Below are 25,763 nucleotides of genomic sequence, written 5' to 3'. Positions count from 1 at the left end.
TACTTCAGTTCCCAACCAAAATAAAAAGTACAATAACCTCACCTTCCTCTCCTACATCTGGGCAGTTTCCATTTGTTGGGAAGGGGGGGGGGGGACTTGGGTCTTGGGTTTTCCTTCCAGGGGAACAGTGGTTCGAGTGCCAGAAAGGGCACTGCAATTTTTAATTTCCCACCAATTCCCGGTTAGAGGATGGGGTTGGAGTTCAGTACAGCACCGGGACAAAGAAATTCTTACCATTTTTGAAATTTCCCCAGATTCGCACCAAAATTCGAAATTCGCACCAAAATTCGAAATTCCCGCCAAGAGGGGAGGTGGGGAATGGGGACGGGTTAGGAGGGGAGGGTTCGGGGACCCATGTGCCCCCTGAGGAAAACACATCACGTCATCTAGTGGCGGGGGTGTGGTGGTGGTGGGGTAATTAAATGATCAATTCAGTTAATTTGCATATCAATTTGATATCAAAATTGTGCTCAGATCCCCTACCGTACTACTGGTGAGTGTAAAAAAATGCATGAAATAAGTATAAGGAATTGCTAATGAGTTCCAAAGTACTATCAGCAGTCCAACTGGCAGAACTACTGTGTGTAGGGAGTTAAAAAGTACGGGACACAGCTGCTCATAAACTGCACATTTCTGTAGTCAGTGCTAAGCGGCACTTGAGGTGACTAAAGCGCGACGCCGCAACACAGTGGGTGACTGAAAACGAGCGATTTGCAGTGTCGAATCACACTACTCCCTGTGCCAACCCGACAAGAGTTTGGGTTTGGCGAACGCCTGGAAAACGTTATTTGCCATCATGTGTAGCGCTAACAGTGAAGTACGGAGGAGGTTATGCTACGACATGAAGATGTTTTTATGGTTAGAGTGTGGTCCCCTGACTGCACTTAAGAGAACGTTTAATGCGGAAGGATATGAACACATTTTGCAGCACCGTGTACTGTGTATTGTAGAGTAACGGCTCGGAGACAATGACCGTTTGTATCAGCATGGCAGTTCACCCTGTCATAAAGCAGCATCTTTGAGGCAGTGACTTGTGGACAGTAACATTCCTAGAATGGACCGTCCTGTCGAGAATTCCGACCTGAACCCAATCGAACACCTCTGCGATGAGTTACAACGTCGACTTCGTTGCAGACCCCAGCGTCCAGTAACACTACCTCCTTTGGTTTCGGTTCTTGAGGAAGAATGGGCTGCTGTTCCTCCAAAGATATTAAGACGCCTCATTGAAAGTGTCCCCAGCAGAGTTCAAGACGTCACGCAGGCGAAGAGTTGACAAATGCCATATTAACGTCCATGAATAGGTGTCCGGGAACTTTTGATCATCAGATAGTGTATGTGGAAACACATCTACCCGGGGGCTGAGTGAAAACATTTGTTTAAATGAGGTAAACGTGAGAGCCTTGTGTCAGTCGGTTTAATCACATTATGCGAAACAATTGAAAGACGGAGAATGAGTGAAAAACATTCATACAGTCGACGTGGCCGCAGAGAATGGTTTCACTCGGTTGTTTCGTTAGACTCAAAACCGCAACTGAACGAAAAAAGAAAACAGTCGATTGGCTAATAGATTATTAAAACCAGTTGGTTATCCCGTCACTACTAGTGGGTGAGTTATAAATCAACGCAAGGTGAGTAACTTTAATAAACTGTGTTCGGATGACTTTCTCACTCTGTCAAAATAGTGGAAGCCGTTGCGCTTTACCTGTAACGTGCGAGGCGCGAAGTTCAGGCGCACAGTTCGTCTGCCAAAGAACTGTCGTACCAGCAAGGATAGGAAAACGCTAATATTGTACTTCAGCGTTAAGGCCCACAGAACCACTGGAGAATGTTTTTTGTTTTGTTTTAACCGTACAAATCTGAATTTTCTCTCAAAGTTTCTAAGTAGAGTTCGAATCCGTCCTGTATATCGACACGCATGCGACAGCATGCGCTACCAGTATGTTTCAAAACGCGGCGCATAGAAACGGGATTTTTCGGGGCCTCATACCGCGAGCTCTGTTGGTCATAGAAAGGTAGGCAAAAAATGGTTCAAATGGCTCTGAGCACTATGGGACTTAACTTCTGTGGTCATCAGTCCCCTAGAACTTAGAACTACTTAAACCTAACTAACCTAAGGACACCACACACATCCATGCCCGAGGCAGGATTCGAACCTGCGACCGTAGCAGTCACGCGGTTCCGGACTGCGCGCCTAGAACCACTAGACCACCGCGGCCGGCTAGAAAGGTAGGATTACGTGTTTTGGATAGCCTTTGGTCTAGGGACTATTTGTATACCCAACAGAAGGAACGTTTTACTGGAACTATCGTACAGCACAGGGTCAAAGTTTGAATATTACACGCTTCCTCCAGCATAGGCAAATAGAGCAAATCGCTTGGTTCTTTTTGCTTTCGATGTGGTCTACGGTGCGCTTTAAGGGACTTATTGATGTACCGTTTATTTCACGGGCGGTTCCTGAGAAAACACGGAAAAAGCAGTTTAGCCATTTTTTGCCGTCAGTAGCGGATATCTAAATAGCTGACCTCAGAGAATTGCTCAAATTTTACCCGTGTGTTCCCTAGGTATTTATATAGCAGCGCCATCTTCCCGTTTTAAAAATTTATCATCTTTGTCGAGATACACCTCAGTTGTGGGTACCAAGACACAGCCGCGGATTTCAAGACGGCTATGCACAGTAAAATGCTGTATTTTTTATGATATATTCCTAAGATCCCGATCTCTAACAACCTTGACAATTTCCTTGATACCTTTATTCTTTTCGGAGATGAGGAGGTTCAAAGCTGCCCTGTTTGTACTCGTAAAATACGCAAGTAAAATCCTGTGTGAGGCGGAAACGTATTTTATAGAGTGATGTAACGTGTTGTAGTACAGAAACAATGCATAATTTTTGTACATGTAACACCCGGCCTGAGGGTTAAGATTACCTTTGTGTTATTTAAATTTGACATAAGTAAAAGCACTCCGTCTTCAGGCCACAAATGGCCCATCGGGACAATCCGACCGCCGTGTCATCCTCGGCTGAGGATGCGGATAGGAGGGGTGTGGGGTCAGCACACCGCTCTCCCGGTCCTTGTGATGGTGTTCTTTGACCGGAGCTGCCGCTATTCGGTCGAGTAGCTCCTCAATTGGCATCACAAGGCTGAGTGCACCCCGTAAAACGGCAACAGCGCATGGCGGCCCGGATGGTCACCCATCTAAGTGCTGGCCACGCCCGACAGCGCTTAACTTCGGTGATCTGACGGGAACCGGTGTATCCACTGCGGCAAGGCCAGGCCGTTGTCTGTCACATAAGGAAAGCACCAAAATTTTAGTGACTCGTGAAGTTCTTTTCAGATGAGTGACATGTTCTCCTGCAGCAGAAAAAAGGCTAATCTACTCTTTTTAAAAGATTCTGACTGAAATGTAGAATACCAGGTGTCTCATTCTACATTCCTGTGGATCTTTCAAAATTTTCCTAAAAATTTTGGCACGCGAACATATTTATGCTCTTTTATGCTGAGATGGGAGAAAGTGGCAGTGGGAAAGAGACGAAAAAGTAATAAATGCTGGAAGAGAGTAGAGGGTGGTTGTAGTACAGACAGAGCAAAGGAGACAGTGGCAGTGCGAGACAAAGAGAGGGAGACGCTGGCCGTGGGACATATTTCGCAGTGACACAACAGCGCTAGGAAAATAGTGAAAGAGGTAGTGCCAGTGAGAAGGGAATAGAGAGAAACAGAAAGTGGAAGAGGGTGAGAACCATTGATAAAGAGAGACCGAGGCTATGTTAGTGACAACGAATAAGAGAGAGAGAGAGAGAGACAGTGAGAAGAAACAGCAGCATTAGGAAGGAATGAATGAGATATTAGCAGTAAGAGAGGGAGAGAGAGAGAGAGAGAGTGGCAAACTGTGACAGTGAGAGGAAACAGTAGTAGTAGGACAGTGAGAGGAGACAGTAGTAGTAGGACAGAAGGAAGGAGACTGTGGCTGTGAGACAGAAGACAGTGACAGAGAGACACAAAAAGAATAATGACAGTGAGTTGGGCTGAATGAGTGAGTGAGAATAGACAAGTGGCGCTGGATAGGTATCTGCGACTTACAGCGGTGGACTAGTGGGTGTGAGCGAGTTACAGTTAGGGGAGCTCGTATGAATGAGAGGAAAGTTGCATGTTAAAAAGAGCGGGAATATGTTTGCATGCCAAAGTTTTTGGGAACATTTTTAAAGGTTTTGGCGGAAAGTCGAATGAGGCAGCACTTTTCAAAGTCTTTTAAACAGGTCCATATTTGCCTTTTTTTATGTTCCAGCATTTTTCCGCCGGTCTGGTGACAAGAATCTCTCACAAGATGTCACACCACGTAAATGTGTTCTCTCACCTCTGTAGTTTTTAGTCCATGACTGCATGAACGATTTTGTCTGTAACAAGGCAGCAACATTAGTATTTAAAGTGCCATCGATGACGAAATCATTAAAGATGGAGCGTAAACCTTATTGTACTAGTATACGGACGCTGCAGGGAAACGGGCCGCCGTTTCAGACGAAGCATTCGAACCTTCGTCTCGTTGATGTAGGGAAAAAATACGAAAAAACATCTGAAGTAACTGCCATAATTGTCAGTATGAGTAGATTACACTAGTCATAATTTATTCTTACATACTTCACAGAAGCAACTTGCAGTGATTACATCTGCCCATTAGTATATGACTTGTCTCTTTCCACATCCTGAAGGTCGTCCTTCGTGATGGGATCTACGCAACATGATGTGTGAATGAATCAAGAAAACAGGTCCGGCGAGAATCTGAAGCGCGTTCCTCACAAATTAATGTTCTACGTCTCAGCTACTGAACTACCGTCTAGTTAAATTTGTCTGCGTCTTGAAAAAACGATATTATAAAAACTTATATACGAGGAAAACACCCGAATTAAAAAAATTCTTACGATTCTAGTCTGCCTAAAAATGCCAAAAAATGTGGACTCCCAGTTGTGTGGGAGCAGGATAATTAGTTCCGAGGATGGACTAGCAGACAACTGAAATTTCTTCATGGGATGGTATTCTGTGATCATTTGATCATATCTCGCCTGGAAATGAAGGTACTAAGTGTAAGACAGGTTCCGGGAGAAACCATGTGGGACAAGGAAACAAATGAATCAAATAAATCGACAAGAAAACAGTGGGGAATTCAAGATATAAATAAATGGACGAAGATAAGAAAAGGAAATTGTCAGGACCATGAGGAAAGGATGGACTCCACAAGACCAATTAAAATTTGTAAACATGGACGACCGAAAAGAAAACGGCTGCCCGGACGACCACCCAAAGGATGAGGTGGCAGTTGGCCGAGTACATCCCCGGGATGGGGCCGACAAACGGGGGACCGCTAAGCCTGGAACATTGTGTAACGTGTGTGGTGTATATGTGACTTTACGTTCCTGTCTCTCAAACTGCGATACCCAAATATGGCGCAACAACAGCACAGAAAATGCAATGCCTGGTGAGTGAATTTTGATTAAGGTTCCTTTGCAAGGACATGGACAATTCTGTATTTATTTTGTTATTGTTATTATTATACTTTCAGTACGAGTTCTACCTCTGATTAAGGATTTTGTTCAACACAGTGACTTGAACACGTAAGTTTAGGGGTATAAACAATAATGCTTAAAAAGTCGGAAATGTTTGCTAAAGAATCTATGTACCTGTAGAAACAAATTCCACGAAGAACATGATGCCCAACAGTGACCTGACCAAAAACGCGGAACAGTAACATTTCTAGTGGCATCTATAAACAAAATTATGACCCAATACAAGGCTAAAACAGATGTAAATAACCAAAACTGTAGTGTTCTCTGAGCCTTATTTATTAGCTGCAGCACACAGACTCTCCTATATTAAATGCTGTTTGCAAGTCGTAATTATACAGTTATGTGGACATTACAGTTCCAACATTTATTTATTTTAAATCATCTTTTCATTTCACCTGTTAACATTACTAAAAGTTGTGAAAACAATGAGAGAAATAGACATTAGGATTATACGAATACTATGGCTACTTGTAACAACACAGCTGAAATGAACGATCCTTGATTACACTTCTACAGATGCCTCATGTGTGGCGAACACACTGTGGTGAACACACAGCGTGCTGATTCTTGCTCTGAGCTCCTATTTGTCATCAATCCTATCGGTTACGTGATGAATTTATCTGCTGCTCTCCTCCATACAGTTCTTCAGGAGGCTGTACAATTGCAGTTTTGTCTCAGAAAGAGTATCCTCAGTCTTTGTAAAACGGTCTCATGAAATGATCATGTGGCTTATTGGTCGGTGGATCCCGTACGTATTGTTTGGCCACCTAACGCAGGTATTTCTATTTGACACTTCAGCGGCTTGATTCGATGAGGATGAAACGTTGATGAGGAGGACAACACAAATCCCAGTCGTCGAGCGGATGAAATTTCCGACCGGCCGAGCATCGAATCCGAGCCCACTGAACGGCTGTAAGTCACGCTGACCACTCAGCTGTAGCTGAGGCGGACAATGGTCCTCTGAATCTCTCCTATACGTATTCTTGTTCTGTAATATGCGTTTCTCGTTTAACCATTACATTGTGTGTAGCCAACACACAAGACCTACATTGCCTAGCACTCCAGCGAGCCCAGAACATTAGGTTTCCATTGGTTTCTTGACAGTTTACTGTAGCCAAGTAAGGGGTCATCCAAAACCAGTTCTGAAATGTACGACTATGTACATTCTTCAATTAAGCTAACTTTTGTTCAAACGTTCCCATACATTTTGAGGGTAATTGGAAAACTACTCTGTCAGTCTCTAACGTATCCCACATTCTCCGTCAATCATTTCTTTTGCCTCTTTATTTCTTTTGATTTTGATTTACTTTAGCCAGTGATTTGTAAAACATTTTGGCGATCCTCTTTCTTTGCCAATTAGTTTTGCTATCGTGTTCCGAACAAATGCTCAGTCTTTGTGAGTATTATCTAGTGACAACAGCCTCTTGATGTGTACATGGGTCTTGAACTGTGTACTCCCACATCGACGACTTTATGCATCATTCTATTGCGATATTGTATACCACTGTTCAGTCCATTTTCTTTGATTTATATCGAAATACTCGATTACTGTTGCCTCTGCACTGCAATATTATTAATTTTCAATACGTGATTTATTTCCTCTACCAAGAAATAAGTGGAATGCAGCTATTAGCAGCACTTACTACTAAGAATTTCAATGAGTTTTATGACATTTTCTACATATGTTACATGCCATTTGTCTTGACAGCAAAAATAAGCGTATCTAATTTTTGTCCATCCGATATACTGATCAATATATGGAGCCCTGAGGAGGTGTTTTTAATGTAATGATATCATTTCCCTATTTTTGAAACTGTTGTAGAAGCATTAGGGATTAGCAGCTTCCTGGGAGGTCAAAATATATTAGTATATAGACGCTATGAACACAACGAATGCATTCGACAATTATCAGAATAATTATTGTGTGTATGAGAGTCACGGCGTACTGGGTTAAAAGGAAGACTGTCAACACTGTACGCTGGTGCTCTATTCAGATTCTGTTTTCAGTTTCTTAAGGATAAGAATAATTTTCATCTTCTTTTTCGTGGGAGATAATATGTTACAGGAAGCAGCATTGCATTGTACAGGGGACAGTTCACGTTAACTAAATCTGTAGAGTAATAAGAAATACGCTGCAGGTATACTGTAAGTTCCGTACACTTGACCAAGTATTTAATAGCAGTGACCAGTAAAACTGGAATCAATAGCTAGAGTGCAGCTAAAAGTACTTCAAAACACCGGTTGCTTGTATGCAGTGAGTGTGGTCTTATGTTATCGACAAGTCGCCGTAGGCGAACGCAGAGGTCTCCACTGTACTTCAGTATGTTTTCACTATCCAATGTATCACAGAATAGAGCATTCAGTGTTTTCATAAGGGGTATTATGGAAGATTACGCGTGAAAACGCCGAATGCTCGATGCGTTGCAATAAAATTTCCATCTTTATTCATCGTTGTTTTCGGTGCAATCCAAACTAAGTGTGGTTCTATTTATATTAACCGAAATCTCCTAGTTCTAGTTGTATCACGAAAATTAATTAGCACCTTTATTTTTAACGCTTAACATATTTAACGGCAACTGCCATAGCACTGGCTAGTGCTGTCATCTGTATAGCGCGCCGAGTAACAGCTTGTGTTGGCAGGCCTGCTCATCGTGCATAAAATCTTTGCGTTTAGTTGGAAGTTCTGTGACCACAACCTATCGTGTTTCTGACACATCAGTCGTGAAAGGAAGCTGGTCAAAGTGACAGGGAATAGTGAAATTTTGTGTTGCGTGCCGTATTCGCGCGTGAAAAAGAAAATGTTTAGTTGGCTCAGTAAGAATGATTGTAAGACACAAGAAGTGTTTGAAACTGTTGCAGAAGGGCTCAAGAAAATTTATAAAACGAAGCTATTACCACTGGAACAGCAGTACCATTTCCACGATTTTCATTCACCTCAGTTGGATGATCCGGACTTCGATGCCAAACCCATGATACTGCTTGTTGGTCAGTATTCGACAGGTAAAACTACTTTTATCAGATATCTTCTGGAACGTGATTTTCCGGGTATACGTATTGGACCCGAACCAACGACTGACAGATTTATAGCTGTCATGCATGGAGAAACGGATGGTGTTATTCCTGGAAACGCACTTGTTGTTGATCCAAAGAAACAATTTCGTCCACTGACGAAATTTGGTAATGCGTTTCTTAACAGGTTTCAGTGTTCTATGTTAAACAGTCCTGTACTTGAAGGCATTTCACTTGTAGACACGCCTGGAATATTGTCTGGTGAGAAACAGCATGTTGATAGAGGCTATGATATCACAGGTGTTTTAGAATGGTTTGCAGAGCGTGTCGATCGCATAATTCTTCTTTTTGATGCTCATAAATTAGATATTTCAGATGAATTTAGGAGGTCTATTGAAGCCTTGCGTGGACATGATGACAAAATTAGAATAGTCCTTAATAAAGCTGATATGGTTGACCATCAACAATTAATGAGGGTTTATGGTGCCTTGATGTGGTCGTTGGGAAAGGTCTTACAAACGCCTGAAGTAGCAAGAGTGTATATTGGTTCATTCTGGGATCAGCCACTGAGATATGACGTGAACAGAAGATTATTTGAAGATGAAGAAAGAGATTTATTTCTTGACATTCAGTCACTGCCAAGAAATGCTGCCCTAAGGAAGCTTAATGATCTTATCAAAAGGGCTCGGCTATCCATTGTTCACGCATATATTATTAGTGAGCTCAAAAAGGAAATGCCACCAGTTTTTGGTAAAGACAGCAAGAAAAAAGATCTCATTAAAAATTTGAATCAGATCTATGAACGTTTACAAAGGGAGCACCAGATTTCACCAGGGGATTTTCCTGACATTAAAAGGATGCAAGAAAATCTTGCTCATCAAGATTTTAGTAAATTTCAGTCACTGAAACACAATTTGATAGATAATGTAAATAAAATGCTTGCTCAAGATATATCAAGACTGATGGCAATGATTCCTCAAGAAGAGCAACTACACAACCATATATCTGAGAAACCTGTTGAGAATGGAGCTCTGGAAGGTTTGGAGGACACAGTGACACCGTTTGGCTACAGAAAGGGAGAAGGAGTGGATGCTGGAGCAGGCGAGCCTGACTGGATTGTTAATAAAGATAGGTATAAGTATGACCAAATATTTGAATCATTAAGTCCTGTGGATGGTAAAGTTACAGGAGCAAAAGCAAAAACTGAAATGGTGAAATCCAAACTGCCAAATTCAGTGCTTTCAAAAATATGGAAACTGTCAGACATTGATAAAGATGGTGCGTTAGATTCAGATGAATTTGCCCTTGCAATGCATTTAATTGCCATTAAAGTGGATGGTCATGATCTGCCATCAGAACTCCCAAGTCATCTAGTGCCACCTTCAAAGAGGAGCTTCAACTGAACGTCTCTGTGCATGTAAATACAGCAGTTTAATTGCGTTGGTTGTCGTAAACACACACTCTCAATATCAAAGGTACACACCAACAATGTTCTAAGCTGTTTTATAGTTTTGCATAAGTTTTAAAGAGATTTTAATGACTGGCACTAAAAACTTGTCAAGGAAAATACAAAAGTTACACTCTGCTAGCAGATATTGTGCTTTAGTTCCCATAATGAAAACTCAGTGGTCTGAGACCGAGTCAGCACTCGGACATTTTACTTGGAAAGATTTAATATGGGTGCAAAAAGGATTTTTAAACAGGTGTACAGCTTAGTTTTGTAAAGAGTATGTGCTCCATCATTAACAGAGTGCTGTGATCTGGTGATACTTAAAGCATTACACAAGCTATAATGAGTACTGTCTATGTGAAGAATGAGTGAAACTTATGTTTAAATAGTAACTTTGTGATTGTAAAAATTTCTGTTCACTGGTGCCCTTCCTATAGGAATATATATGCTTATTTCCGTTATTTGATATAACATGTAGCTTGCCAGTGTACTGGTAAAATTCTGAGTAAATAATGTTTCTCTTGTTATGTGTTTTACAAATTATATTTTTGTTATTCATAATTATGAAGATTATTGTGTATTCTCTTACTGTCACTATACCATGACGACTTATTGTATTAGCCTTTTGAGGTATATGTTACGCATTATTGTAAATATTTTTAGAAGAATATTGTTGACTGATAGATATATTTACTCATAAAGAACTGCTCAGAATAAAGTGTATTACCAAAGCAAAATTTACAGGAATCTCAGTGATAAATAAGTTTAAAAAAGAAAGCTGCAAGGTTGGTACTTTTTTAAAGAGTGTGCTACAAGTACGAAACAAGAGTTCATGTGCAGACTCTTGAATGAGCTATTGGCATAAGTGGTGACGTCCTTGATATAGCGAGCAATGGACAGCCAAAAAGTACCTGTGCTTTTTTGAATAGAGAGAATGAGAGGTAAAAGTTTCCAATGTGTCGTTCTGCTCATGTTTTAGGCTGCCATGCTTTCTCAGTTATTTCTCAGTAACCTTCTTTTCTAAGAACTATGTGAATTACTACATAATTCATTGGCATGTAAGTGATGCTGTCTTAAAATGCTCTTAGCAAATTAGTATTGCTAATCTAGACATATTAAGACAATCCGTCAAGATGAGGAATTCATAATCTGTTTTATATATTGTTTCCATCGCAACATAATATCGCCCCATTAAAGCCCCACTTGTGAAGCTAAATTTGGTGTGATAAACATTTGAATATAATATTTGCAGAGTTTGTTGTACATTTGATATGTTGTATGGGCTATAGTAAAATTTACTGGAGCATCATTTTGTAAAGAAAAATTTTGAAATTTGGAGCAGTTCTGGCTTCTCGCAAAGTGTGCATATTATAATTATACATAACTGAACTGTGTGTGTGTGTGTGTGTGTGTGTGTGTGTGTGTGTGTGTGTGTGTGTGTGTGTGTGTGTCAATGGACTGTCACATAAAGTACTGGTACTGCTATAAAGGCAGGATGGTTGTTTAATAATCATACTGGAATTGTCTTTAGATTGTCAGAATCTGATATCTTTTAGTAATTTTTTAACAGTGTGTCTTCTGTATCTGTGTTGCTAGCAAATAGGCCTACTCTTTAAATATCACTTTATTGAGTTTTAACAAATATTTTGGTCATGTTAGATAGGTGTTCCAACATACTTCTTGCATATCTGTAGCACGTTTTTCAAATATGAGGGCTACTGATTATGTGATAGTTCAGTAATGTTGTAGACAGCAGTTGATAGTAGTGATTGTATTTTTAGTTACATTTTATCATATCAGTTTCGGCAAAACTCAATCTGTGAAACTGTAGCATCTGGACCTGTTGCAGTAACAAAATAGATAGATAGATAGAAAAGATACTGGAGTTGCCTTTTCTTATGAAAATCACTTGACCTACCAAACTATGAATGTTGTTATCATATATTTGGCCTACAGGCCTGATGTAGTACTTTCCAACACAGTTTTTAAACTTTGTATTGCACTGGCATTTTTGTGTTGGTAATACTTTGTATGTATTGAAGTATGATCACATCTTCTGAATACCTGTTGTTTGCATTATACTCAATAAAACCTGATACATTTACGATGATCACTGTGTGTGTGTGTGTGTGTGTGTGTGTGTGTGTGTGTGTGTGTGTGTGTGTTTCATAGATTCATAGGTATTATGAAAAATGTAATACAATGATTGGAACATTGTAGTATGTGAATCCATTGCTAAAGATGGGCGCTGATGACAGCGCAATTGTGCGCCCAACAAAACCAAACATCATCATCCATTGCTGAAGTTTTCTTCATATTAGCTTTTGTGTAATTGTGGTACGAAAGCACAAAATATTGAATCTCCTGTATTTTGTATGATCATTTGAGACATCAAGCCAAAGATTGTAAAATTTATTCTCAATAAATTATTTATTTATTTAATACTATGTTTTAATGCTATCCTATTTGCTCATTAGCATTTCTTTGGATACTATCCTAGTGTTTGTAACCAAGTACTACAAAAACTACAGTTTATACATAGAGAGTAGTGTATTAGTTGATATTAACAAATGAATGTGCTGCATTAAAGAAGCTTCATTTTAATAGAATTCTGGAGAGGTATATGTAACAACTTGTAAATTTATTGGAGCAATGTGGTATTCGTGTACAGATTGTTTCTGTAAATACTTTTACTGTGGTAACTGGAAACGGAAATTTCTTCAGAATTGATGGGGTTTCATATCTCAGTTCTTGGAGCAGAAGTTATTTTCACATAACTTTGCTCTGCAAATAATGTATCCAGTAAATCTGCAAAATATTACATGTTTTTTATTTAGTATCCTCAGAAAACCAGTTTTCAGCATGCTTGGGAATTTTCTAATATGTTTTATAACAGCAAGAATGCATGGATCTTGGAGAGTAGTGGACACTGCTGATGTATTTAATATAGAGACAAGGATTTGAAGAACATCTTCATAATAGCTGCCTTAATCCAATAATATAAAAATTTGAAAGATGGGTGTAAGCGATTTTTGGTGCTTTTTCTACAATTTGGTGGGACTGCACAACAAAATAGTGAGTGCACAGTAGCTGATATATTAGTTAAAGGTAAATGCAGTTGCACTACTTCAAGGTACACAGCTGTTTGTCATTAGACATTACACATTTTAAAATGTTGGATTGAAACCTCACAGCCATAACTAAACCTTTTTTGTCAGTGCAGACAAGTACAGATGTGGTGTGTCCAGAATTACCAGTTCTGTCTTTTGTTCGTTGTAAATGTGTGTTTACTTTCACTCAGAAACATGTACATTAATGTAACTTCAAAGTTGACAGTACCAAAATAGGCTGTTCTCTGATCTTTTGTTGTTCAGCTGTCAGTTGTTCTCAGACAGTGTTACACAATCTTCCGTGGTGTAATTGTAACTGACATTTGATAACCAGTAACTTTGTCATTGTATGGGTTGCATAATGCTCTTGATATTATTTAGTTTGGGACACCATTTAAAAAAAAAAGGTGCAATAACAAGTTTCAATTTGATGTGTTATTCTTTTCAGAGTTATTTATGTACTATGAACTTGTCCACATAAAGACCACTTCTCATGGGTAGGAGTAACATCATTCTATAAAATGTTTAGCTCTGACATTTAGGTAGGACCTTGTGCAATAAAATGATACAAGAATATTGCATGCATTAATTGTAGTTTTTTCTATAAATGGAAGAGGATTGCCAACATATTTTTCACTGCATAAACTTAAAGGACATGCATAGCTTAGGGGAATTTTCTAATACCTTCTTCAACTGTTCCTAGTAAATGATTCTTCCAAAATCTGCAATCATATTAGAATGTGCTCTTAGAAATACTTTGCTGTTGGCCACATGCAGTTTCTATCTTTCTAATTTTAATGCTAGCACACTTTCACTGGATTGTAGACATGCTCTCCTTCCAGACACCTGCTCATAATAGCAAAAAGACATACATTCTAGTATTAATTTCACAGCAGGTTTGTTGCCTGAGCAAATGTAAGATTTTTTGCCCAGTATAAACAAATTATTCTCCATTACAGAATAAAGAAACTAAAATCTTACATGTTCTTATCATCCAAAGGTCAGAAAGTTAAAAATATGGGTAGTCTCTACCTCTTTTTCAAAATAGTGCACATAATTTGTGTGCATATTACACTAGAATAGGAGATCCTGTTAAAAATATCATGAAGTGTAGGCAAAAGCTTTCCTTGTGTTGAGGACATATTCATCTCCCGTACTAGTCAAACTGAGGTGCTGTCATCAGTGACAGTCTTCCACATAACTGAAAAGATCTGAATCAAAATTGAATGTGAGATACGGCAAATTTGCTTTAATGATTCATACATAGGTAGTATGAATGAAAACACATTGTCACAATTTTTTTTCTTGTTCCAATGGGTCCATCATCGTAATACATAATTTTTTTGTGCTGTTTAGTAAGGTAAAATTTTTGTTTCTGTTATCATGTAATTCAATAAAACATGAAAAGATTGTGACTGGAGGCATTTTTGTGTGTACTGCCTGTGTATCGAATAGGACGTCACATTCATAGCTGCAAAAAAATATGAATAAAATTAAATTGATTCATCATTTATTGGAGCAGTGCTACTTGATCTCAGTTCATGCAAAGTTATTACTTAGGTCGGTGGATGATAAAAGTGTAGTTTGTTACATTTGGTACTTCCTCTGTACTAAAAATTGACTTTATTATGGACAGGTGGACCCCTATCCTGTAATATTGCTATATATTAAAATGCAGTGTAATTTCAGCTGGTACTGCATGAGAATTTTTGCTATACCCGAAACATTTTACTGCCAGTTTATAAAAAACATTGACATTGAAACCAGTTCTGGGTATGAAACTTTAAAACAGTATTTCATCATACTGCAGCAATGAAATACAAGAGTTGTGCATCGATCTGAATATAAGATGTCACATAAATAAGTCCAAATATGAGTTACATAGTAATGGAATTTTGAATTCCACGTTGAAAACTTCAGCCATTTTTAATCATTAATAAAATGCAATCAAAACTGTGGTATAATGTTTAGTTATGTAGTTCTAGAAATATTTGATGCAACAGACAGGAGAAGACAAATTTCTTTTCAAATACAGCAGTGTAACAGCCTTCATTGAAAACCATCCAGAAGAAACTGATATAAAGACAAAAGTCTTATTAGGTATCAAATTTAAATTATCTTTAATTTGCACAGGTGATGAGGTCATCCAGAATGAATTCAGCAAGGTTGTTGGCTTAGAGTTGCCTTGAAATGCGAATCTAGAGGTAATAATTGTATTTTATGTCTGAAGAGAAGTGTTGAAATAGGCTGGTAGTTGAATCCTTGAGATGCAGATAATGACTTATCACCATCATGAAAAGCTGAAATGGAGTCTGTTGGCAGTCTGCGTCCACATGCATTTTTATCGAGTCTGAAATAGTATCAGCACATGCTGGAAAATGTTCAAGCAGCTATAAATGGTTGTTTCCTGCATCTTGTGCAGCTGTGTTTTCAGGAGGTTGCAAAGAATGTAGAGAACAATTACGGGGTGAGACTGTTGGTGCTGTCATGCAGTGATTCTGCAAAATCAGTAGTTTCATATATATAATGGCAATTCTGTTCATAATATGTAAGAAATTAGTTTGCATAATGTTACTGATTGTTAAATTTATAAAATAAAGGCAATAAAAGAAACTGGTTTAGCAGACACTATAGTGACAGATTTGCAAAACAGTTAGGTGATGCACCGTATTAATGGTTGGTATCACATTGTTTAAAACTAAGAAGAGAGGTTTTTTTATCCCGGGAGTAGACTTCATAAGAAAATTGTAGGCAGAGATAAATAGGTTACAATCATCTTGGAAAAAATTAAAATTGCTTGGAAAACAAATTGCCAAGTATAAATATGCTACCAGAATGGCAATTCTCTTAAATGTCGCTGAAAAGTTATAGCAATATGGTTATGAGGTTTCTCCACAATTAGAACAGAGTTGCAGCAGTACTGCAAATAACAGTAAAAAATTATTTTTAAATATTACACAGAATTTAGTATCTGCCTTAGTTGCTGACCGTGGTACCTTTTTATGATGATGACAATATGGTCTTCAGTCCAAAGACTGTTATCCTGCAGCTGTCCACCATGGTCTATCCTTCAACTCTTTATAACTACTTCAAACTCCGTCCACATGAACTAACTTAGTGTAGTCAATTTTTGGCCTCTGTGTAAAATTACATTGTTTCATTGAGGTGCTCAAGCCACCCCACTGTGACAAAGTCCATGATACATGGAAGAGGGGAGTTTTTATGCTTTGTGAAATATTACACTTAATTATTTTGTCCAGTAGTGACTCATCACTGCAGTCAGCTCGACAGTACTTGGTACATAATGACTGAGAGTGTGTACACCATATGAATTTCCATAATTCTTAGATGCAACTAAGATCATTTCAGTCTGTGTTTCATATTTTTATTCTTACCACTGGTGTTCACTCCTCACAGTTTTAACTAGTATATATGAAGTTGTTCATGTGGTTAAGAGTAAAACACTTAGCCTACCTACAGTCCTGCCTACTGAATTTTTTGTCATATCATATAACACAAATACCGAGAAGGGCACTATAATGGTAATTTTTAGGTGTATATGTAACTCTGTAAACGATATCTATATTCTGTCATGTGAATATCTCTTAAATTTATTGCAAAACATCTTCAGTGACTCGAAAAAGTACTCGTGCAGAAATATTTTGCGTAAAGATATTTTTTTTTTTTTTTTTTTTTTTGAGGGACATGATACGAGGAGAGAGTGGTAGTTTGTGGAAGGTTAAGAATGAAGGACAGGTCACTCAGACCCCAAAATGAGAAGGATCCATCTGTATTGATTATGAGGGTAGACAAAGATGAATACGATGGGGGGCATCAGAGAGAGTGGGTCAAAGATGGCACCTGGTAAACAAGCTTCAGTCCAGAGATGCAGTGGAGAGAGAAGTAAAGAAAGGTTAGGGGGAAGAGAGAAGAATAGTGCAGTTAACAATTAGGACTTAGGAAAAAGAAATAAAGAAAATAAATGAGTTACATAATGAAAAAGAGCACTGGGGAGTGTTGGTGGACATTAAGTCCAGGATGATGTTGAGATGCAAAGATCTGTTGGAGGGCAAGTTCCCATCCCTGGAGTTCAGGGAAACTCGTATCGGGGGCAGGATCCAAATAGCTCATGCAGTGTGATAAGCATTTGGGTCCCTTTTGTTGTGGTGTAAAGCCTGTACAGCAACTGGGTACCAGGTGTACCTAAGGCAGACAGTTCTTCTATGCCTATTCACATGCTTAACCAGTTTAGTGACTGTCGTGCCTATATAAAAGATTGTGCAGTGGGCACAATTTAGTAGATAAACAACCTGTGTGATTCAACAGATTGCTCTGATTTGGATATTGTAGGGTTTAGTAGTGAACGGGGTGGAATTAGGTGGTAGTGGGTTGGTGCATTGGGTGGATTTTATAGTGGGGATAATTGTAGAGGTAGGAACACTGGGTTAGGGATAACAGTTTGACTTGAAGGGGCAACTGAATCCTACAATGGATAGTGTGAGGTGGATATCAGGGAGAAAAGATTTTTTTTTTTTTTTTTTTCAGGGCTTGGATTGAGAAAGCCTTGGTAGCTGTCACCCGTTCAACATCTAAATCTTCCTTCTATGCAAAATAGTCATCTGCAGAAAATGTATCTGCTCCACTGCTGAATCCCTCAACACTTATATTAAACACTCCTTTGTGATATTGTTCCTACTCCAAAAGACTCAGAATTATCTACTGATATCCAGTTCCTCCTGGGTCTTGATTGCCATAATAATTTTCTTCATCAGGGCTATGACTTCCTCAAGTCAAAACTTGAAATGAGATACTCTCTTCCTTATATCCTCAACACACCATGCAACATTCCATTGCTCTCCTAATCCCTGTTACATCCTAGTCAAACTTTACGACATTCTCAAACCAGTATGCCTGTTCCAATGTTCTTATCCGTGTAATAGTCCATGCTGCAAAACCTGCCGTAAGCTCCCACCTGCTACCACCTACTCTAGCCCCAACACTGGTAAATCCCACAATATCATGTACTGTGTAACACAAAATTATCAGTATAGTATTAATAGCAACAGAGGATTCGCTCATCATCTGCAGTAGATGTCCCCATGAAACGTTTTTTGTATGAACTAGAGCATCAGTTGCATGTCAGATTGATTCCACCAACATGACAATTAATCTCCTTCCTCCAGGAAAAATGAAAACAAATTATGCCTCGATTGTTTCTGACTGTAGTAAAATGTACTCCCCAAAGATTGTGTGACAGTATAAGAGCAAAATGAAGTCATTCATGTGATTGATGTCTTTAGAATAAAGAGCAAAGGGAGACAGGAAATTTCGGGCTGCATAGTATTACCGTGTCTCAGCTGAAACGTAAGGTCTGCATCTACAAACATACTGTGCAAGCCACCATTTGGTGTTTGGCAGAGTGTACCCTGTACCACTACTTCTCATATTCTTTCCTGTTTCACTCTCAAATAGAGCAAGGGAAAAATGATTTCTGTATGCCTTTGTACGAACCTCAATATTGCTAATCTTATCTTCACAGTTCTTAATGTGAATTGTATGTTGGTGGCAGTAGAATTGTTTTGCAGTCAGCCTCAAATGCTGCTGTTGTTGTTGTTGTTGTCTTCAGTCCTAAGACTGGTTTGATGCAGCTCTCCATGCTACTCTATCCTGTGCAAACTTCTTCATCTCCCAGTACTTACTGCAACGTACATCCTTCTGAATCTGTTTAGTGTATTCATCTCTTGGTCTTCCTCTACGATTTTTACCCTCCACGCTGCGCTCCAATGCTAAATTTATGATCCCTTGATGCCTCAGACTGGTTTGATGCAGCTCTCCATGCTACTCTATCCTGTGCAAACTTCTTCATCTCCCAGTACTTACTGCAACCTACATCCTTCTGCATCTGTTTAGTGTATTCATCTCTTGGTCTTCCTCTACGATTTTTACCCTCCACGCTGCGCTCCAATGCTAAATTTATGATCCCTTGATGCCTCAGAACATGTCCGACCAACCAGTCCCTTCTTCTTGTCAAGTTGTGCCACAAACTCCTCTTCTCCCCAATTCTATTCAATACCTCCTCATTAGTTATGTGATCTACCCATCTAATCTTCAGCATTCTTCTGTAGCAGCACATTTCAAAAGCTTCTATTCTCTTCTTGTCCAAACTATTTATCGTCAATGTTTCACTTCCATGGCTACACCCATACAAATACTTTCAGAAACGACTTCCTGACACTTAAATCTATACTCGATGTTAACAAATTTTTCTTCTTCAGAAATGCTTTCCTTGCCATTGCCAGTCTACATTTTATATCCTCTCTACTTTGACCATGGTCAGTTATTTTGCTCCCCAAATAGCAAAACTCCTTTACTACTTTAAGTGTCTCATTTCCTAATTTAATTCCCTTAGCATCGCCCGACTAAATTCGACTACATTCCATGGTCCTCATTTTGCTTTTGTTGATGTTCATCTTATATCCTCCTTTCAAGTCACTATCCATTCTGTTCATCTGCTCTTCCAAGTCCTTTGCTGTCTCTGACAGAATTACAATGTCATCGACGAACCTCAACGTTTTTATTTCTTCTCCATGGACTTAAATACCTACTCCGAATTTTTCTTTTGTTTCCTTTACTGCTTGCTCAATATAAAGATTGAATAACATCGGGGAGAGGCTACAACCCTGTCTCATTCCCTTCCCAACCACTGCTTCCCTTTCATATCCCTCGACTCTTATAACTGCCATCTGGTTTCTGTTCAAATTGTAAATAGCCTTTCGCTCCCTGTATTTTACCCCTGCCACCTTAGAATTTGAAAGAGAGTATTCCAGTCAACATTGTCAAAAGCTTTCTCTAAGTCTACAAATGCTAGAAGCGTAGGTTTGCCTTTCCTTAATCTAGCTTCTAAGGTAAGTCGTAGGGTCAGTATTGCCTCACATGTTCCAATATTTCTACGGAACCCAAACTGATCTTCGCCGAGGTCGGCTTCTACCAGTTTTTCCATTCGTCTGTAAAGAATTCGCGTTAGTATTTTGCAGCTGTGACTTATTAAACTAATAGTTCGGTAATTTTCACATCTGTCAACACCGGCTTTCTTTGGGATTGGAATTATTATATTTTTCTTGAAGTCTGAGGGTATTTCGCCTGTCTCATACATCTTGCTCACCAGATTGTAGAGTTTTGTCAGGACTGGCTCTCCCAAGACCGTCAGTAGTTCCAATGGGCCCTTGTTTCGACTCAGGTCTTTCAGTGCTCCGTCAAACTCTTCACGCAGTATCATATCTTTCTTTTCATCTTCATCTACATCCTCTTCCATTTCCACAATATTGTCCTCAAGTATATCGCCCTTGTATAGACCCTCTACATACTCCTTCCACCTTTATGCTTTCCCTTGCTTAGAACTGGGTTTCCATCTGAGCTCATGATATCCATACAAGTGGCTATCTTTTCTCCAAAGGTCTCTTTAATTTTCCTGTAGGCAGTATCTATCTTGCCCCTAGCGAGGTAAACCTCTACATCCTTACATTTGTCCTCTAGCCATCCCTGCTTAGCCATTTTGCACTTCCTGTCGATCTCATGTTTGAGACATTTGTAATCCCTTTTGCCTGCTTCATTTACTGCGTTTTTACATTTTCTCCTTTCATAAATTAAATTCAATATTTCTTCTGTTACCCAACGATTTCTACTAGCCCTCGTCTTTTTACCTACTTGATCCGCTGCTGCCTTCACTACTTCATCCCTCAGAGCTACCCATTCTTCTTCTACTGTATGTCTTTCCCCCATTCCTGTCAATTGTTCCTTTATGCTCTGCCTGAAACTCTGTACAACCTCTGGTTTAGTCAGTGTATCCAGGTCCCATCTCCTTAAATTCCCACCTTTTTGCAGTTTCTTCAATTTTAATCTGCAGTTCATAACCAATAGATTGTTTTCAGAGTCCACATCTGCCCCTGGAAATGTCTTACAATTTAAAACCTGGTTCCCAAATCTCTGTCTTACCATTATATAATCTATCTGATACCTTTTAGTATCTCCGGGATTCTTCCATTTATACAACCTTCTTTTATGCTTCTTGAACCAAGTGTTAGCTATGATTAAGTTATGCTCTGTGCAAAATTCTACCAGGTGGCTTCCTCTTTCATTTCTTCCCCCCAATCCATATTCACCTACTATGTTTCCTTCTCTCCCTTTTCATACACTCGAATTCCAGTCACCCACGACTATTAAATTTTCGTCTCCCTTCACTACCTGAATAATTTCTTTTATCTCATCATACATTTCATCAATTTCGTCATCATCTACAGAGCTAGTTGGCATATAAACTTGTACTACTGTAGGAGGCATGGGCTTCATGTCTATCTGGCCACAATAATGCGTTCACTATGCTGTTGGTAGTAGCATACCTGCACTCCTATTTTTTTATTCATTATTAAACCTACTCCTGCATTACCCCTATTTGATTTTGTATTTATAACCCTGCATTCACCTGACCAAAAGTCTTGTTCCTCCTGTCACCGAACTTCACTAATTCCCACTATATCTAACTTCAACCTATCCATTTCCCTTTTTAAATTTTCTAACCTACCCGCCCGATTAAGGGATCTGACATTCCACGCTCCGATCCATAGAACGCCAGTTTTCTTTCTCCTGATAACGACATCCTCTTGAGTAGTCCCCCCCCCCCCCCCCCCCCCCCCCCCCCCCCCCCCCCCGGAGATCCGAATGGGGGACTATTTTACCTCCGGAATATTTTACCCAAGAGGACGCCATCATCATTTAACCATACAGTAAAGCTGCATGCCCTTGGGAAAAATTGCGGCTGTAGTTTCCCCTTGCTTTCAGCCGTTCACAGTACCAGCACAGCAAGGCCGTTTTGGTTAGTGTTGCAAGGCCAGATCAGTCAATCATCCAGACCGTTGCCCCTACAACTACTGAAAAGGCTGCTGCCCCTCTTAAGGAACCACAGGTTTGTCTGGCCTCTCAACAGATACCCCTCCGTTGTGGTTGCACCTACGGTACGGCCATCTGTATCGCTGAGGCACGCAAGCCTCCCCACCAACGGCAAGGTCCATGGTTCATGGGGGTAGCCTCAAATGCTAGTTCCCTAAATTTTCTCAAAAGTGCTCCGCAAAAAGAATTTTGCTGTCGCTTCGGTGATTCCCATTTGAGTTACCAAAGCATCTCCATAATACTTATATTTTGTTCAAAGCTATCAGTAACAAGTCTAGCAGTCCACCTCTGAACTGCTTGGATGCCTTCCTTTAATGCAACATCGTGCAGATTCCAAACTCTGTGTTGACTTGGTTCATATGCCTAGTGATAAGTATTACCAAGCTCTATTAACAATGTTTTCCTTTATGCTGATGGTCACTAGGTGACAACAAGGACTGTTACAACCAATCAGAATATATCAGACCTGCCGGTGGTCCGTGTTTGTGACTCATCAGCAGAATCTGGTATTGCTTGTCTGCTGATTCCACTATATTAGCAGACAGTCGGCTGTGACATACCTGACCAGCTTGGACATGTTCCAACAATTGCGCAACTGGTCCTGCAAATGGCGTCAGCTGTCCACATAAGTATAAAAGAGTGGGACACAGTTTTTTCATCATAGTTGATAGTGACAGTGTTGGTGGTAAACAGTGTTTTGCTGATAGTGTTACTGAGCATTTGTCTTTAGGAGATTGTTATTGTGAAAGAGAAACACACATCAAGGAACAAAACACATTTACATAAGTATCTTGAAGTTCAATGTGCTGAAACGTGTAGGTGCTATTAGGGAAAGAATATTGTGGCTTTTTGGTAGTATTGGAGGTGCCTATGATGTTCAACCATTAAAGTCTAGGAAATATTTTTTTATTGTATATTACTAAGAGTGATTGCGAACCTATTGGTAATTGTAATGAGACTTTATTTGCTTTCGATGTTAGGTTGTTTTATTGGGCTTCACATGTATTGTAACTTGATTGCACTGATGCTTTTCTTGTTGCAGATGAGAATAGGGTACATTTCATTGAAAAGTATTGAGAAGCATTTTGTGCAAAAAATGGTGAAGTACATCCACTCAGCACATGTGAACTGATACATGCTGTTACCTAGTGACCATCAGTGCCAAGGAAACCTGTTAATAGAGCTTGGTAATACTTATCACTAGACATATGAACCAAGTCAACACAGTTTGTGTTAGTATGGGTTGTGCATGTATTTGCAGCAGCAGTAGTGATCAACTGAAAATTGAGTTCTCCTAAGAGATATCCCACAAAGTGACTCTTGGCTCGAACACCAATTTGTCAATACTGTAACATATAATCTCAGTATTATAATTCCAGTATTTGAAAATCATCAACAGTCAGTAATAAAAGCATGATCTTTAATACATCAGATATTTACAATCAATTTGTTACAGTCGTTTCCACTTTACTTTGGACATTTGACTGTGAAGGTGCAAAGGCACCGAACTCGTGAAATAATTCTCACAACCAAAACTGTACTGTGCCCAATTGACCTGCATAAAATATCTTCAATTCTTTATAAATTTTTCGTAACTAATACATACAAGACTGCATCAGGTTTCAGCTACCTTGATAATAGAGGCCATACCAACACTTCCATACATCGAAAGAAGTCCATAAAATTTCAGTTTGCCTACAACACTGCATTAAAACACGTCTTTACTCCTTTGTCAATAATGGGAAAGACAGTACAAGGCATAGGTTCTTTCTTTACTTAAATGGAAATTAAGAACAACAAATTATTAGTTTCAGATTAAACATTACCGTAGTCCTACTGACACACAAATGTCCTTGATATTTTAACATTACCAAGTCACTTTTTCTTGGTCATACACACTGTTCTTTCTAAAATTCCATCAGAAGACACAGACCAAAAACAGTAGTCAAAACACAATGTGATTCGATTGTGTGGCAAAAGGTTCTCTTAACATCCCATGCCAGATGGTAGTTACATACAATAAAAAAAAGGAAAACTTTAATTGACTTCTCCTCCTGTCCATTACTCTTATTTAAGCCAACTTTATTTTGTTTTAACTTTATATGTAATGTTTCAAGACATCTGTGTGGAACTCATTCCCATTTGTGTCAAAATGGGCTGGAGAGAAAAAGAAAAATTATGTTGGTCTACTTGCAAACTTTTTTATATCACGTCAGACCACAGTATGTGCTGATGATATCTTTCAGAACTGGTAACATTTCTTGTTGTGAGAGCTGTGATTGACAAGTGGTAGAATGGCAGTGCTGACTGTTTATCTGTGCCTTTGTCAGAAACACCAGCACCCTATAGAGTCACATTGTTTAGTTTAGTACCAATAACATTTAAGATATTTTTTGGAAGAGGATTCCTGATTTGTACAAGGTAAAGTGTTCACCAGGAAACAAATCAAATGGTAAATAAATACAAATGAAAAATCTGTTACACCTCATCCATTCAGCTGGCCATTGTCTAGCCAAGTAGATCACATTTTCAATAATCATGAGATTTTACCAGTGATGTGACTAATGAAGGAAAGCCTTGGTGTCAGGACATTCAATGTATGTTACTAACTAATCTAATGCATCACACCAAAATACATAGAAAGACCCATTACTTTTTGATTATATATTCTCTGAATAATTAGTGGGTCTTCATGAACATTAAATGTCTGGATATATGTTGCACATGTTGACTGCCGCATGCATAATGATGGATGTTTCCCCACCAGGCACATGACATTAGGTGTGAGGCTTTGCTATGGCCACTGGTGGGCACATGACGTAAGGTGTGAGGCTTTGACATGTCGACTGCCACGTGCACAGTGATGATGTTTCACCACCAGGCATACAGTGTTAGTTGTGAGGCTGTGCCTTGGTCATTGGTGGGGTACGTTGCCAGGTGTGAGGCTTTGCTGTGGCTCTGATGGCCTCACAGCAGTCATCATACTAAGGAAACACTTAAAGTGTAGTGACTAAATCAGGTTGTGGGAAAGGTGGATGGCAGATTAATATCCATTTGAAGAATTCTCTGGAAGTATCCATACATTTCAGAAGGCATCTTTTTTGGACCGGACATTATAAAATTTATGTTTGATGTTAACTTTGAAGCCACAATGACCTTAAATGAGAAAGAAGCATTGGCATCATTCAAGCAAGTTGTTATAAAGTTCTTAGGACACGAAAAAGACCCAGAATATGTTTCTATTGTAGCCTACAATGTTAAAGGAGTTTAAAATTTGCGGATGTTTAACGAGCCTGAAAGTTCACTTTTTGAACAGTCACCTTGATTACTTCCTGGACAATATGGGAGATGTTAGTGAGGAGCAAGGAGAGCATTTTCACCAGGACATTAAAGTGATGGAAAAAAAAACTAGCAAGGCTGCTGGAACAGCAACATGATGAGGCACTACTGTTGGTCACTTCACCAAGAAGTTCATCAAGCAACTCATCATAGAAAAAACTACACAAGAAGCTTCAAAGAAAAAAGAGAAAGAAAATACAAACCAATTCCAGCTGACAAGTGAAACCTCTATTAACACATGTCATTGTTTTAAATAGCTTACTGTAAATACAAACGATACTTATGTTGTAACAAAGCATTTTATTAATTTCCCCATTTACCGTATAGCATAGATTTTTATACTATATAATAAAAAGCA

At 39.1% G+C, this 25,763-nt stretch overlaps 2 protein-coding genes and 1 pseudogene across 2 annotated transcripts in view; 2 read left to right on the top strand and 1 right to left on the bottom strand.

The window, feature by feature from the left end:
• LOC126090234 (ATP-binding cassette sub-family C member Sur) overlaps window positions 1-25,763 on the top strand; it is a gene marked incomplete at its 5' end in the record, with an annotated part of 407,614 nt that overhangs the window by 76,002 nt on the left and 305,849 nt on the right. The gene's annotated exons all lie outside the window — the stretch shown is intronic.
• On the bottom strand, window positions 3,156-3,278 carry LOC126098852 (5S ribosomal RNA; annotated as a pseudogene).
• On the top strand, window positions 8,254-12,455 carry LOC126182902 (EH domain-containing protein 3-like). Its single transcript, XM_049924889.1, has one exon. The coding sequence runs from the start codon at window positions 8,353-8,355 to the stop codon at window positions 9,964-9,966; it is 1,614 nt and encodes a 537-aa protein (XP_049780846.1). The 5' UTR covers window positions 8,254-8,352; the 3' UTR covers window positions 9,967-12,455.

Source organism: Schistocerca cancellata, chromosome 1, assembly GCF_023864275.1.
Source record: "Schistocerca cancellata isolate TAMUIC-IGC-003103 chromosome 1, iqSchCanc2.1, whole genome shotgun sequence".
Lineage (NCBI taxonomy): Eukaryota > Metazoa > Arthropoda > Insecta > Orthoptera > Acrididae > Schistocerca > Schistocerca cancellata.
The sequence above is the reverse complement of the archived record's forward strand: the minus strand, read 5'-3'. Positions and strand labels throughout refer to the sequence as shown.